Genomic DNA, 15959 nt, shown 5'->3' with positions numbered 1-15959 from the left:
TTTCATTCAGTGGTGGCCACAGATTTATTTGTTGTCATGCAAAATACAAAGGCAAGTGGTGGTGCTGGAGGGCAGCAAGAATAAATGGAGGCAGCATGGCAACCGCTACATAAACTGCAGGGCAAAATATCTATTAATGCTTTTGGTCCAATTTATTTTTAGCTGCCCCCATTTTAAATCAAAATAATCTGTTAATGTTTTAATTTTCTTCATCCGCTGGGATAATTTCTGTGCTACTCAGGGTAATATACTTTCATCTGAATCATGTTCATTAATTTGTGCTTTATTCTTCCTTCAAAATCATTAATAATGCTCTCCAATAAAAGCAGGGAGAATGCCGAGGCATGCTGTGCACAGCAGAGCCCTTCTGATACTACTGTGTGCTGTTCTTTATCAGCCCTCCAGGCAGGCTCTGGTTCACGCAACCATTTTCCATCCATCTCAATTTAAGATAATGTTGGCAGAAAATTGTCATAAAATCAGCTCTCTAGGACTTTGCTAAAATATAAAATTTGTTTGAACAAGAGACATTTCTTATGAATCCATTCTTCATTGGATTCATATCCCCTAGATAAGTGATTTCACTTAACATTTGAGCAATTGTTTTACCAAAATGGAATTTACATTAGCATAAAATTAGATAGTTACTCATATGTCTTCCCCCTCCTCCTAAAAATTGATGCCATGGTGTAGCACAGTTATCATTGTATCTGTGTTTGCATTGACACGGATATGCATGGCTTCCCTCTCCTCCATTGTGCCTTGAAAACAGCCCTGTGAGGTAGGTTTAGCGGGGAGAAAATGACTAAAATGATGCAGTCAGCAGGGACTCGATCCTGGGTCTCCTCAGTTCTAGTCCAGCCACTGGGTAGTATAGTATAATCTTGCTTCTACTGATGGTAATAGCAAATTTCCTCCTAATTAGTTTGTGTGTGTGTGTGTGTGTGTCTATGTTGTTTATGCTGTCGAATGCTGCTGAGTTAGGCAATTCTGGTGGGTTTGCAGTCTAACTCAGTCAGTTCAAAGCAATGACAAGGTAGCCATTGTAACATGGGTTGCATTATGTATGTAGATATATGTTCATACCATAAAAGTTCATGTATCTGGACTTGGGCCAGGACCTGGCTCTTTGGTCAATTGTGATTTGCTACAATGTGGCAAGCAGCCAATCAACAGAGTGTGTTTGGTAGCCAATTGTAAGGGTCCGTTAACAACTGATACTGTCTCTAAGGGGGTGTGGGCTGTATATTTCCCTGTTGCAGTTCAGTTCAGTTTTCCTGCGTGTTAATAAAAGTTCTCTTTGGGTTGGAACTGAAATGTCTGTGTCCTGATTGAACCCACAGGTCTAATAGGTTGTGTGGTTCATCCCTAGTTACAATTTACAATTCAAGAATTTTATAGAAAAAAATTTTGATTTGTTCAAAATTGCCATGATTTTTTCATACCACTGGCCACTAACTTTCAGTGATAGGAAGCAGTGTCTGAGCTTGTTTGTGAACCCTCTAGGTCAACTGGATGGCACAGGACATTGGATTACTTGAACTGCTGGTCAGACCTTGCAGAGTCTGTTTTTTAATGTCCTTGTGTTTTGTTCTTAATGTCATGTGACAGTGATGTGATGATATCAGGGTGGGAGCAAACTCTATGGACTTTTAGTTTCCTTCACTATTAACTCAAATTTGATATGAAATGCACACCTGCAATAAAAATGCAATGTCATATGTATGAGGCCTTTGAAAATATTTCTGTATCAGGCATATTCTGTATCTGAATCTTTCTCCATTTTCTTTCTGCATTCCCATAATTCCCACTTTCTCCTTGCAAGTTTCAGTCCAACTTCTACAGAACTGTATAGCTCTTCTTTAGTATGCAGAATATATAATATTCCTGGAACCACTCACAAATGAAGGGGCTGTGATTCAATATGTGCCCTGCTTGTTTACGATGCCAAGAAGGTTCTTGAGAGAGAATGCCAACTTCAGATCTGTGCCAGGGCCATCTGTTACTCTCTGTAGGAAGTTATGACCCAGCATAAAGAATGTGCTAAGCATTTACATCAGATTCCGTTCCCTCTTTCTCAGGCTGCCAAGGAGAAAGGGCATTGCACAACACATTCTAGCCAACGTGATGGCTTTGACCTTCTCATCTTATCATAATGTTCGCAGTCTGATCTCAGTACTTGCCACAATAAGGCTGACAAGAAGACTCAAGAAGAGGCAGTTTTCAGATCATATTTTGGTCATAGTGGGGAAGTACATGCTTTAATTCCTAGTCGTTCAGCCAAATGCTGTTAGCTCCCATCAAAACAGGGCATGTCTACACTGACAAGTGTGTTTCTGTTTCTAGGGAGGCCTATCTTCTTCACAAAAAGTCCTTTTCCCCCCTAAGTTACCAAAACACCATATGACATTCAGTTCAGATCTTTAGTATTTTGACAAAGGTTTCAATGCAACATGTTGTGCATCTGCATTTTCCTTGCAGTAATTTCATGCTTGGCATACAGTATTTTCTCACAGCACTAAATAACATATTTGCAAAGAGTTGGTAAAAAAGCACTTCAGGCTTGTTGAAACTCCAGTGTGGCTTCTGATATCAGTGTGAGAACTGACACAGAAGTGTACTCCCTCTCACTGAATTTCTGTTTTGATACTTGAAAATGAATTCATATGGCACAAACGCAGAAGCTCTGGATGAATGAACAATTCATATATTCTCTCCCTAAAAATTCCTTTTCAAACATTATATTTAAAAGAGGAAGCACAACTATCTATTTATTCCTTCCTTGGGACATTTAAAGCCATTTTAACTAAGCATTGTCATAAAAATCACTCAAATGTCTTATTTCCAGCTACAGACTCTCACAAGAGGTAGAGTGCTATATCTTACCATTTTGGGTTGTTGTTTTTTGTTTTTTCGAGCTGTGGCATTACAACATGCAGCCAACCCACAGTTCCCCCTCAGGAGATTTCCACCTTACTGAACTAGAAGCCTTTTGAGTTCAGATGATGTGACACCAAACGTATGTCAATCCTTTTCACTTATATGAAAAGGATTTCAATCTACTTGTTCCTAGCACTGCAGCACAGACTGCATTGGCCAGATATGCATATAATATGGCTTCATCTCCAGGAATTCTTCTAGAACTCACATATTCTTCCTTTCTGTTCTTCAGGACTTCTGACAGTCACCTATTTAGAAACGGTTTGCATAGAGTTTTCAGTAGGATGGAAAGTCTGAGTGAACTTCAGAACCCCCTGTTAGCCAAGAACAATGGGCACCTTCATGGCAGTTATACTTTCCATCAGCACAACCACCAGGACTATGCTGGCCACCGTTGTCCAGGCAAACTGTACTCTTACATCTTCCAAAACACTGGCAATGCGAGGACTCACCAGCTGTTGGATGCCAGTTCTCTACAGCTGGCTGTTGAAGCATTGTATGGTCCAAATTTTATCCTGGTGAAAGATGAGACCAGTGTCAAAGTCAAGGACAACAAAGTTGAGAGTTGTGAAACAACCTTCACAGAAGACAAAGAGTGCCCCATTGAACCTTCTGATGGGCAGGAAATACAAGGACGGTCACTCATGGAGAATGACATCAAAATCCAGACAGTGTCCTATGAAGTGGAGGAGGAAGAATTCCAGGAATATGAAGTATGTTTCATAGATTACAATCCTAATGCATGCGGGGGACTGAATGAGCATGCTTACATTTTGGATGTAGATTTATGAAAAACCTTGTTCTGCCTTCTGAGGTAAATGATGTATAATAATTTCCATAACCTGAGAGATACAAGGCCTGATCCCTCAGAGAGAACTTTATACTTGAGGGGCCAGTCTTACAATGTAATGCATTAGGAATAAAATGTACTGAGCTATTTTTAAGGATACCATATAAAATAAGTAAGAGTTTTCACTCTTTAGACTAATATCCACAATCTTTCGGTAACTCAGGTTATCCTTAATGCAGGTGAGTTGCAGTAATCTCAGATCCTCAAATAGTGAACTGAGAATGTAGCTTGAGAGAAAAATGAGCATCCAGAAAGTCTAGATTCCCACCTCACATCCCAGAAGTTTTAGGATTAGAGGATATGATATTAGAAGCCCCCCAAATCCTTATCCTCCCTTTGTGATATTGTTAAGAAAAATGAAAGAAAGTATTATTGGAAAGACAGAGGTAAAATTAGAGACAGGAGAAAGAAAATACTTAATGAGAGGAAGTGTGGGAGGGTGAAAAAATTCTACTTAAATGCCACAGTGGTGATAGATGTCCTAAAATATTATAACCAGACAATGTAACAGAAGCACCTTGGGAAAGAGAAAACGCCATAGGATGCCTGATATTTATACGGATGGCCCAGTGCTGAAAAAAATGAGTGGGGGGGGATCTAAAACTGTTGTTGTTGCTTTGTAATTTCACGCTGCTTTGTTTAATAAGAGAAGGCTGTGTCCCTAACTACATTTAAGTTCCCAATAAATAGAGGAGGTATAAAGTGATAATAGTAATTATAGAACAAATCAAACACTTGCCATTTTTTCCTACATAATAAACTTCTGACTCAAATTCCCAGAGTACTCAGTGCACAAAAGCCCATCAGAAAAATCATAAGTTCCCTCTGGAATCAGTGATCTGAATACAGCAGCTTAAATATTTATTAAGCTAATATAATTTTGGTACCAGCTTCCTTAAGGGTTGCCCATACACCGATATATCTCTAGGATTTATATACTATTCTGATTATTTGTTTAGATTTGCAAGTCTATTTGCCACTTGCAGGGTTTTTTTATTCCAGTTCTGTTTTTTAGATTTGATGACTAACATGATGGGCATATAGTAAGAAGAACCTTGTTGGATCGAACCAATGGTCCAGCTAGTCCAACACCCTCTCTCACACAGTGGTCAGCCATTTATTCTAGAGGGCTAACAATGGAGCATCGAAGAAGAAGAGTTGGTTCATATATGCCACTTTTTTCTACCTGAAGGAGTTTCAAAGTGATTTATATTTGCCTTTCCTCTCCCCACAACAGACACCCTGTGGGGTGGGTGAGGCTGAGAGAGCCCTGATATTACTGCTTGATCAGAACAGCTTTATCAGGGCTGTGGCGAGCCCATGGTCATCCAGCTGGCTGTATGCGGGGGGCTCGCCAGATTAGAACTAACTAACCACTACACCAAACTGGCACAGAACTCAAGCTTTCCCCTGATGTTGCCTCCCGGCACTACTGTTCAGTAAACACTACTGTTTATTGCCTCTGAATGTGGAAGTCCCCTATAGTCACTATGGATATTAGCCACTGTTAGACCTATTTTTAAAGCCATCTGTGCTTGTCACTACATCTTCTGGCAGTGGATTCTTCATTTTAATCACTTACTGAGTAAAGAAGTACATTGTTTTGTCCCTCCTGAACTTATTGCCCATCAACTTCATAGGGTGTATTGAATTCTAGTATTCTGGGAGGAGAAAAGGTTATCTCTCCAATGCATAATTTCCTAAACCTCTCTCACGTTTCCCTTCCATTGTACTTCTTTCTTAATTGGATTAATTAATCTTCAGTTAGTTAAGACATACTAGGTTATCCCTGTAGATATATGGAACAGCACCATCAACATGCAAATCACTAAAATTCACAAGTGTCTTGTTTTCTGACTAGATTCCTTGAAGTCTCACTAATTTAAAATAAGTGGTAGATTACTATAAATTAAATGTGGATAAAAACCAATAAGTCCTTTCTCAATCAGTAGACTCAAATGCAGCACCTATTGCCTAAGAGATATCAAATGTTTTAGATGTGAAGGAGGGAATGGCAATAGATGTGATGCCTCATTCAGTCCCCACCGAATGACCTATACTAGCTGCTTTTTCTGGGAAGATACACAGTGTGAATCTCTGTCTGTCTCTTGTGATATGGGAAGTTCCTGTGGAGACTTGCACTGTATTGCTTAACGAGGAAGTTTTCTGCCTGACGAAGATCACATGTGTCATGTGTGTCATTTACCTGAACAAGTATAGTGTGGTGGTGGCACCAAACTTGGGAAGTGTGATCTGTTTATACTTGCTGCTCCTGCTGGGAATGCCAATTGCTCACTATAATGAAAATAATTTGCTTTCCAGAGTGACTCCTCAAGTGACAGTGAGAGTGAAGATCATTTTCTGATGCTTCCTCCTCGAGACCACCTGGGCTTGGCCATTTTCTCCATGCTTTGCTGTTTCTGGCCTCTGGGAATTGCTGCCTTCTACTTTTCTCAAGGGGTAAGCATTTTCATCAGCTAAAGTCTCTTTCTGTTGATAGTACTCTTCTTGGTTTATAGAATTATCCATAGATGTGACCTACAGGGCGTACACAGCAGGATAAATAATTATGTTTAGTGTTCTCAGGTCCTTTGATGCTGCTGGCAGGGGAGGGGCAGGACCATTCCCAAATGGGGGAGGAGTGCCACACTGTATTGTCATCACCCATAAATGAGGTCAGCATGTGGGAGATGTGAGAGGGGCAACATTCTGGATTTTGGACAAAACTATTTGGTAGAATTTGCTTCAAATCATACAGATTTGCCCCAAAACCAGAGTGCCATCCCCTCAATGACCACAGGATGCCAACATCACTTCTGGGTTGATATCAGCACATTGCAATAAATCAAAAAACTAATCATGAGCATGAGGTAAAATATGATGTAAAATGAGGGAGGAGAGCAGAATCCTCAAGAATTAAAAGTAACAAATCCAGTTTTTTTTAATGCATACAAACCAAAATGTGAATAAACAGAAACATTTAGACTTGGTGCCTGAAATTCAAAAGGTTAGGCAGAGGTAGTGGAGAAGGTATTACATAACTGAGGTGCCACCCAAAAGAAAGCTCTGACTCTGGTCAAGATCCACCTTACTTCAGATGATAAGAGTAGGAATCATAGAATTGTAGTATCATAGAACTGGAAGGGACCTCCAGGGTCATCAACCCCCTGCAGAATGCAGGAAATGGCCACGAGAGACAAGTACCCACATACTCCCTTCTATTCATTCACTTACAATCTGCCTAAGTTCACAGAATTAGCATTTCTGCCAGACGGCTATCTAGCCTCTGCTTCAAAACCTCCAGAAGGAGAAGGAGAACCTACCACCTCCCAAGAAAGCCTTTCATCCACAGATACATGTAGTTCCTCATATGCTTAACATATACTGCTACTCCTCCCCTTCTTTATTTGTCTGTCCCTTTTAAATAAGTTGTACCCTTAAATCCTAATATTCCAATTGTGCATGTTATCGCACCAAGTATCTGTAATGTCTGTTAGGTCATAGTTTCCTTCCTCTATTAGAACTTTTAGTTCTTCCTGCTTGTTTCCATATTCTGTGCATTAGTGTGGAGGCATCATAATCCTTCATTTTTGTGTCTCAGGTTTTTAGTTTTTGAATTTACCTGTATGTTGATGGTTCCAGTTTGGTGTAGTGGTTAGGAGTGCGGACTTCTAATCTGGCATGCCAGGCTCAATTCTGCATTCCCCCACATGCAGCCAGCTGGGTGACCTTGGGCTCGCCATGGCACTGATAAAACTGTTCTGACCGAGTAGTGATAACAGGGTTCTCTCAGCCTCACCCACCTCACTGTTGTAGGGAGAGGAAAGGGAAGGCGACTGTAAGCCGCTTTGAGCCTCCTTCAGTCAGAGAAAAGCGGCATATAAGAACCAATTCTTCTTCTTCCCTGTATGTGTGCCATTCTCTGTAAATCTGCAGGGTTCCCACCTACAGTTATTGTCACCAAACTAGGTTTTGAATTTGTCTCATCCCCCCCCCCCATTGAATTAAAGCCCTCTTCACCAGGTCTGCAAGATTTTTCACAAAAATATTTTTCCCTACCCTTGTGAGGTGCAAACCATCTTCTGAGAGAAGAGCCGCATCATTATAACATAAGCCATGGTCCATAAATCCAAACCTTTCACGATGACTCCAATGACGTAGTCAGACATTTATTTGCATTATTTTTCTTTCCCTTCCTAAATCATGGCCATTGACAGGGACAAAAACACAACCTGTGCTCCCAAGTCCTTCACCTTTTCCTCCAGAGCCACATACATCTGAGGAAGATCAAAATAGAAATCCAGTACCACCTTAACGACTAACATCTTTTATTCCAGTCAGGGCTCATTTCTTCATATTCAATGGGAAGAAAGAAAAATAATTTTCCTCATTATTACCCAGAAAATTACCAATGGCTATCCACTGGAATTATGAGGAAGATCAAAAATTGTTAGTTTCATACTTCAAAAGACCAGGCAAGTCATTGATGACAAGCACTCTGTTTGTAAACATATCATATAAGGGGCTTATAAATCATATTGTGTAAGAATATGCTACCTCCAGGTGTTCTTCCCTGTCTAGAGGCTGACAAAAAAGACCGTTGGTATAAGTTCCAAATATATGTGATCAACATTGATATTAATGAGTCTAATATAAATTATATTACTCTGGTTCATCCTGCATAACTACCCAGTTCTTGCTTGCATTTACAAGGCTTCTAGGCCTGGTGTCATTTACAGATTTCATCAGCAATGTCCTACTTTCCTCCCCAGGGTCCCTAATTAATAAAATAAGTCCTGAGACTGATTGGTGAGGAAGTCCTCTTTTTTTGCTGTCTGCAATCTGCCATTTGCTTTTTTTGCATAACCTTTTCTTTGCATCCTTTTAACCAGTTCCTTACCATCCTTTATCCAGTTTAAATAGTAATTTTCTGTGTTGTACTTTATCAGAAGCTTGGCTGATGTCCAAACAGATGATATCAACTGCATTTTCCTATTACTATAAATAGTTTATGTAGAGGGAAATGAAAGAAGTTTAAAAGATTGGCAGTCTGAAGGCAGCATTCTTTCTGTTACTTTGTGATTACACCAGTGGGTTTCCACAGATTTCTGTCAAGTTACATAGTAATCAAATTTAGCCAGCAGAAGTCACTTTGTAGGTTTTAATTAAGAATGAATGAGATGTGGAAGAAAGATGGTGTTTGACTTTTGGGTTAGGCTTTCAACAGCTTTCAGTACAGACTTAAATGAAGGCCAGTTTAGGGAATCTGAAAACCCAAGCTGAGAGGTAGAATTCTTATATTTATTAAACACTATTTAAATATAGGACTTGTTGAAGAACAGAACAATAAATAACAAACCAGTCTCAACCCCAGCAACAATGGATTTTCAAGTGAACTGTGATATTGGAATGGTCAGAAAAAAGAACTGAAGAACAGTAAACATACGTTTGACATCCATACCAAAAATATTATGCCATAGTCCTTTTGAAGGGAATAATTTACTTAGGTAATGTATGCCTCCACCTTCCCCTTTCCTAAAACATCAAATGGCAGCTTACAATCTTAGAGTATAATGCAACATTAGAACATAGAATAGTGAATCCCAAAATACACAACAGTCTAGCAGCATCAGTTGAGAGCCAACATGGAATAGAGATCAGATTGTCAGACCAAGTGGGAGATCAAGGTTCAAATCCCAACTCATCATGGATGCTTTCTGAATGGTCTTGGGTCAATTACTCTCTTATTTCTGCCTAACCTGCCGCACAGGACTGTTGCTGTTATAAGGAGAGATAGAGGATGGGAGAGCAATGTGCTAAGTTGATTAAGGTCCCTATTGGGGAGAAAAGTAAGGTCTAAATTATCTAAATTTAATTTAATAATAAACTACCATAAAATAAGATCAGGAGCCATAAAAATCTTCATAACCAGCTCCCACTACAAAATCAGTATCAGATTAGTATCATAGGATCAAATCAGCAGTAAGAGGAATCAGTACTGTAAAGAATTATTTATCCTATATCAAAGACCTTCCAGAACACCTAGGTCTTTCTGGGTTTTGGTCTTAATATCACTAGGGAAAAAGTGGAAAGACAGTAGATAAGTTCAGTGGAGAGAGGTCCACATTAGTATTCATTCTTTAATATTATTAAATTGTCGGGTGTGGTAGCTAGTGAATAGTGTCTGTCCTGTTCTCTGCCTGGGGATACAGGGATGGCAAACAAGCCGAGGCAAGGTTAAACTAGTGTTATCCCTCAGACTTGGGGAGGGGGGGATAAGGTGTAATGGGGATCACAGAAATCTCTTCTTTCCCTGTGGAACCTTCCTCTTATGAGAAGTCTTCCTTCTCTACTGAGGATGGGCCAGGATAGCCCCTGACAGCACTTTAGGAATCAGAAACAGGCATAATTCTGCAGAACTTTGAGCAGTTCAGGTAACTAGTGATGGACCTAAAAAGGAATATTTTTTAACCTTGATTCAACAACAGGTATGATGTGCCATGTAGCTTTCACAGACAGTATGTGTTGAATTAATATACATTCTGGAGAAGTCTTGTATACCTGAGGTAAATTGTGAAGAAAGGGATAAAGAGGACAAGAACACATATTATTAGTAATGTAATGACACAGTTTTCTCATAATGAGTATTTCAGTGAATCTGGGTCAGCTCATTTCCAAAGAAATATCCTGGAGAAGCAACTGAATACAGTCACTGAATGAACAGATAGCATAAAACATAATAACTGCAATTTGGATCAAACCAGAATCTGACATTCTGCATATGACAATGACTAGCCAGATGCCTCTGAAAACTCAGAATATCACAATGATAGTCATCTCTTATTGGTTGTCCTAGTATCTTATTCTTAGAACTCCTAGCATCTCATTCTAAATAGGTATCTTATCTAATAACATTTGATAGGCCTGTTGTGCCTTATTTCTTTGCTTACATATTAAATTTACATCCCAGTCTTATCCCAAGGGCTATGGAAAGTTTATAGCAATTTTGTCCAAATCTCTGCAACAGAAAGTCTCATGATCCAACTCATGAATTATCTAATTCATTTCCACTACCAATTTTTAGATAAGAGCATGCCTTCTTTACTAAAAAAGAAAAGAAAAGCTGGTATCGATTAGGAATGTTAGGTGATTTCAATAGCTTGCTTAAATATTTATGTATTTGGAAAATGTGTATGTTTCCTCTGCAGATCTGCTTGAGGTGAAATACTATAATAGTAAAAGTAATAAAAACAATTACCAATTAAAAACACATGAATGAAACAGTCCAACTTGCTAAAAACCATGCAGGTAAACAGTCTAAGTAATGACAGTTTCTTACAAGGAACAAGCTAAAATAATATTGATAAGAGTCCAAAGGCTAAGATAAGACAATAAAACATCTAAAATATGGAATCCCTTATTTAAAGCCTGGGTAAAGGAAAACTTTAGTAAACTGGATAGCAAAGAGTTAACTGAAGCCTGATTAGGAGTGTTGGGAAACTCCACTCTCTGAATTTGTTCTTCTTCCTTAGCTTTCATTTTCCTATGTTTTGTTGGAGCTGGGTTGCAATAAAGAAGTTGTGTTCTGCAGCTCCTGTGAGTACTTAGATTTATTGATTACAAAAAAAATGTTTTGTCTCGGCACCTAAAGGAGAGTAAAGGAGCCACCAGGTAAGCCTTAAGGGGGGGGGGGTATTCCAAAGGTGAGATGCCACCAGTGAAAAGGCCATGACTCTTACCTTTGCAGGCAGGGCTTGAAAAGAGGATCTCAGCTTAAATACTGTTTTGTTTTCTTTCCAGACCAGCAAAGCAGTCTCAAAGGGGGACTTCCACCTGGCCAGCTCAGCTTCCCGTCGAGCGTTATTCCTGGCTGCCCTTTCCATCACTATTGGCACAGGTGTATATGTTGGAGTGATTGTTGCACTGATTGCTTACCTATCTAAAGGTGGCCATGTATAGGAAAGGCCTTTGTTTGAAAGCTCACCTCTCCTGACCTGATGGACAATCCTCTTGGATTAAGGACTTTCCTATGAAAGATAGGACACTATGCTTGCAAGGAGCTCTCTCCACACAGTGCTGTGTGCTCCAAGATACTGTGTATTCTCATTCATTTTTCCCCCAATGAACTATAGATTGTGACCTACTTTACAACATGGAATAACAAGATTTAAAAATGCCCTCTCTGGTGTGAAAGACAGCACAGTCTAAACAGGCTGAAGTTTGAGACTTTCAGAAAGAAAAAAATTGTGCAAAGGGTATTTTCTTTTAGATTTCCCCCCCTTAAATGTGTGTTGTGTGCAGGGTGTTCTCAAATCAATGTTCTTGTGTGCCAGGCCTGCTGCCCATGAAATTCAGTCACATGTTGGATCCAAGGTCTTGCCTGGATCCAAGGTATATAATGAAAAGCAGGGGAAGATTCTATTCATTGGAAGCCTTTCCTTTGGGAGATAGGACAGAGTTTTGCATAGTGGTTTGTTAGGGACCAGGAGAACAGTCTCACTTTTATGCCAGTGACACAATCTGCTGTATCAAATGCTTGTAATTCACCCCTGAGTCATTATGCTCTTTTTGATGCCAACCTTGATTCAGGTTCTCTTCCAGGTTCACATACCCTAACTACCAGCCAACAACTCTTACGCCAGGCTTTCCCCCTAGTTTAATCCTATACCAATAAAATGTATTATTTCCATCTTGAGATGCATACTACTCTAAATAAGACAATGAAAAGAAGTTTTGTGCATTGTTTGTTATCGTCATTATAACTGAACTCCTTGACAGTGTTTGGAAAAGTCAAGGGCCTCCTAATTTTGACTATTTTTAGTTGTGTGAATTATACTCGCAATGTTCACTGTTAAAGTGGCTTTAACATGAACATTATGAAATATAACAGTCATCAAGGGGTGACGTGGTATAATTACAAAATATCACATCCTGGAAGATTTTCCAGGATATTGTAGATCTTACCACATGATGGTAAACTCATAGGATTACTAATTAAAAATATAGTGTAAATAAGACACCTTGTAGCAATTAGAATTTCTATGTAAAAATGGTTCTATTGCTGTCATTGGAATCTTACCTAAGACAAGAGCCCTTGTTCTGCCCACAATTGTACACACACTTAAGTAGTGAATTAAGATGGAATGCTTGCTCTTAAACCTCTTGCATTCCATTAAAATCCCAGTTCATTCTTTAATTGGGCTTTTGGAACAAATTCAGGTCAAATGCATGGAGCTGCCTTGCAATAACTCCTCAAACTCACCCAGAACACAGAAAGCAGGTAGGCTATAAGACCTTTCTTGTGAAATCCTTCAAGTAGATTCTGTTTTGTGTATGCATGCATTTAGTAGGCTATTCAGCATCTGGAGGCACAGTAGGATCTCTATATAGGTTACTTTTTTGTCTATTCCTGACCCAGCAGTTCTAAATCTGTATTTGGCCTTAGTTCTAGATTGAATGAGGTCTAGCCACCTGAGTCCAATCCAAACAAGGCACATTTAACATTTGCTGGCAGGTCTAATTACACAAAGTGGATTTCCTGTTATTGATTGCATGCAGCTATCTCTGGGTGATTGGATTTCCAGCGTGGTGGTACTGAGGGATTCTGTCACCTTTTCTCTCAGTTTTTCTCCAAGGACCTCAGGGCCATGTACATTATTCTCTCTTTCTCATTTTGTCCTCACAATAATCTTGTGAGGTGGGTTAACCTGAGAGGAAATTACTGGTGAACAGTCATGCAGAAAGCGTCATGGCAAAGTGGGGATCTGGATCCATATCCTAATCGTCTACATCCTTGAGTGGTGACCATCCCTGAGGGAAATGGTTGTCTTTAGTAAGGAGGCTGTTGTTGTGTATTATTGTAAAATGCTGCGAGGGAGAAAGCCATGAAGAGGAGTGATAAGCTTTAGCTGGAAAAGAACATGGCCACTTTCCTCCTGTTTGCACATTGTAGTTATTAGAGTGCTGGGCTAAGATATGGGCGACCTGCGTTTGAATCCTCACTCTGCCATGGAGGTTTGCTGGGTGACCTTGTGCCAGCCTATGTTACTTCAGAGAATGGTTATGAGGATAAAATGGAGAATGCTGTAAGACACTTTGTGTCCCCTCTAGGGAGAAGATAGATTTATTTCATTTATAACCTATTTATTTATTTATTTATTTATTTATTTATTTATTTATTTATTTATTTATTTAATTTTTAGGTGGCCACTCTCGGCCAGGCCGGCTCATGGTGGTTTACAACAAAATATAAAACTATTAAAACGCAGTACATTATAACAGCTCATCGTCAATGGCGGCCACAATGAATAACCTATTCTTTCCTGCAGAGCCTCACTCTACTTCTCACCATCTGTGTCCACTAGATGCTCCTAGCAATGTCAGCTTATGGGTACTGATTACAAGAGGGGGAAGGGTGGGGCCCCTGGTCTAGACCTGGTCTCCAGCCTGGCCTCAACCAAACGCTTGGCAGAAGAGCTCCATCTTACAGACTCTGCAGAATATATAATAAATAAAGGCAACATAGACTACCAGGATGGAACATACAATGGCAGTATTCTGGCACAAGCGTTCACTGCCCATTTGCTTATTGGCACAATTTCCACTGCTAGCATTAACATATAAAACCTCTTCCCACAACCAAGCCATGAATCTTCTATGAGTTCATGGAGATGCCATGGTGAATGTGCCATTTCTGTATTAAATCTAGTCACCCACAGCATGCAAATTGGTTTCGCTGACCTGACCCTCTCTAGTTGTGGATCATGGTTCAAGGCCCACATTCTTCTTGAACCTTCAGGCTTCTTGAAAATGTTGTCAGTCTTTTCTGTTCACACAGGCATTTGATAGTAAGGCACGTGTATAGAAGCATTGTGAGATAATGTTTTTCTTAATCGACTGTAGATTATTCTTTTCATTATTGACATTTCAAAATAGTGAATGTTGTAATTTGCTTGCAAACAGCCCTGGGCTTCTTGGAGACAGGAAGAATAAAAATGCAATAAGTAAAATAAACAAAACCCAACTACTTCAGCCAGGCATGGAGCAGACTGCATTTTAAGCAGATGGGAGAAAGAGGGGAAGGAGGAATAGTAATGTGGACAGAGGAGGCCCAATCCATCTCAGTGGAAGCTCTGTTTTAAAGAGAAGCTGGAAATGCCTCCTCTGTGCAGTTCCCCAAGATATGTTGTTACAAACAAAAGACTCTTGGTGTGAAACAAGCTTCCGCTGCAGCCATTTTAGCAAGGCTCATGTCTTTTGGGTTTCACTTCCATGCCTTTGCATGGTACAAAACCAAGAGCTCCCCTGCCCTGAAGCAAGGATGTAATTTCAGGTCTGTTCGCAGCCTAAGGGGTGAGAAACATTTAATGATCAAAGTCCAGAAAAAATGGTTTTGAAGTGATTTAAGTGTGGAAAAATGGACAAGACTTGAAGCAAAAAAATTCCCGAAGTCCCCACGGGGAAGAAGAGCTCTATACTTGATAGCTCCTGTCATCCCTGCATGTTTGTACCCCTAACAGGATGACCACTAGGAATACTAAGGGTTACCTTGTGGATGAAATGCAGGAAGTTTGTAGCAAGACAAGATTAGCCTGTGCCTCAAGTGTGGCTCCCAGGCAATGCAAGAGAATGAAGAGAAGCTAATGAAAATCTTCTTTTTCCCTTGCAGGGCTGGAAGAGATTTAGACTTGATTGGCTGTGCCCCCCCACCCCCATCTCTTCTCTAGTCACAGGCTAGGAATCTGAGAGCCTAGAAATCATGTTGTAGGCAGAATGAGCATGCCTCAAAGGGACAGGGTTGGAGAGAATGCATTGGAGTAGAAAGGGAACAGGGTAAGAGGGAAAGACTGAAGGAGCACCAAGAATGAAGCCCAGGAACCTGTAAAGAAAGTCAGCAGGGGGAAATAAAATCCTCATTGCATCTAATGCAGAATAAAATACTGATTGGGCATTCTGAATTTTCCCAATGCTTCCAAATAGGTCATTTCTTCCAAAGGCTTACACTGAAGGAGTCCCTGCTTTTCATCCCCCTCCCCTCATCAAGCTTCAGCCTTTTGGCCTCTCCCCGTCTTTCTTGTGCTTCTCACTTTTCTAAGAGGTGCAGACTGGCATTTCCGGGTCCTCCGTCTTGGGTCTATCATTGCATGCTGCAATTATTCTGTAAGAGGCT

At 40.0% G+C, this 15959-nt stretch overlaps 1 protein-coding gene across 4 annotated transcripts in view; it reads left to right on the top strand.

Moving 5' to 3' along the window:
* Positions 1 to 14821, top strand: part of SYNDIG1L (synapse differentiation inducing 1 like) — a 51193-nt gene extending 36372 nt beyond the window's left edge. For 3 of the 4 annotated variants that reach the window (XM_077323221.1, XM_077323223.1, XM_077323222.1), the window contains exons 2-4: positions 3173 to 3653; positions 6113 to 6250; positions 11591 to 14821. In XM_077323221.1, the coding sequence (XP_077179336.1) occupies positions 3225 to 3653; positions 6113 to 6250; positions 11591 to 11749 (726 nt within the window). In that variant the 5' untranslated portion in view covers positions 3173 to 3224 and the 3' untranslated portion in view covers positions 11750 to 14821. The other variant, XM_077323224.1, reaches the window with a different exon arrangement.
* Positions 14822 to 15959: the final 1138 nt, after the last annotated feature.

This window comes from Paroedura picta, chromosome 2 (assembly GCF_049243985.1).
Source record: "Paroedura picta isolate Pp20150507F chromosome 2, Ppicta_v3.0, whole genome shotgun sequence".
NCBI lineage: Eukaryota > Metazoa > Chordata > Lepidosauria > Squamata > Gekkonidae > Paroedura > Paroedura picta.
The sequence above is the reverse complement of the archived record's forward strand: the minus strand, read 5'-3'. Positions and strand labels throughout refer to the sequence as shown.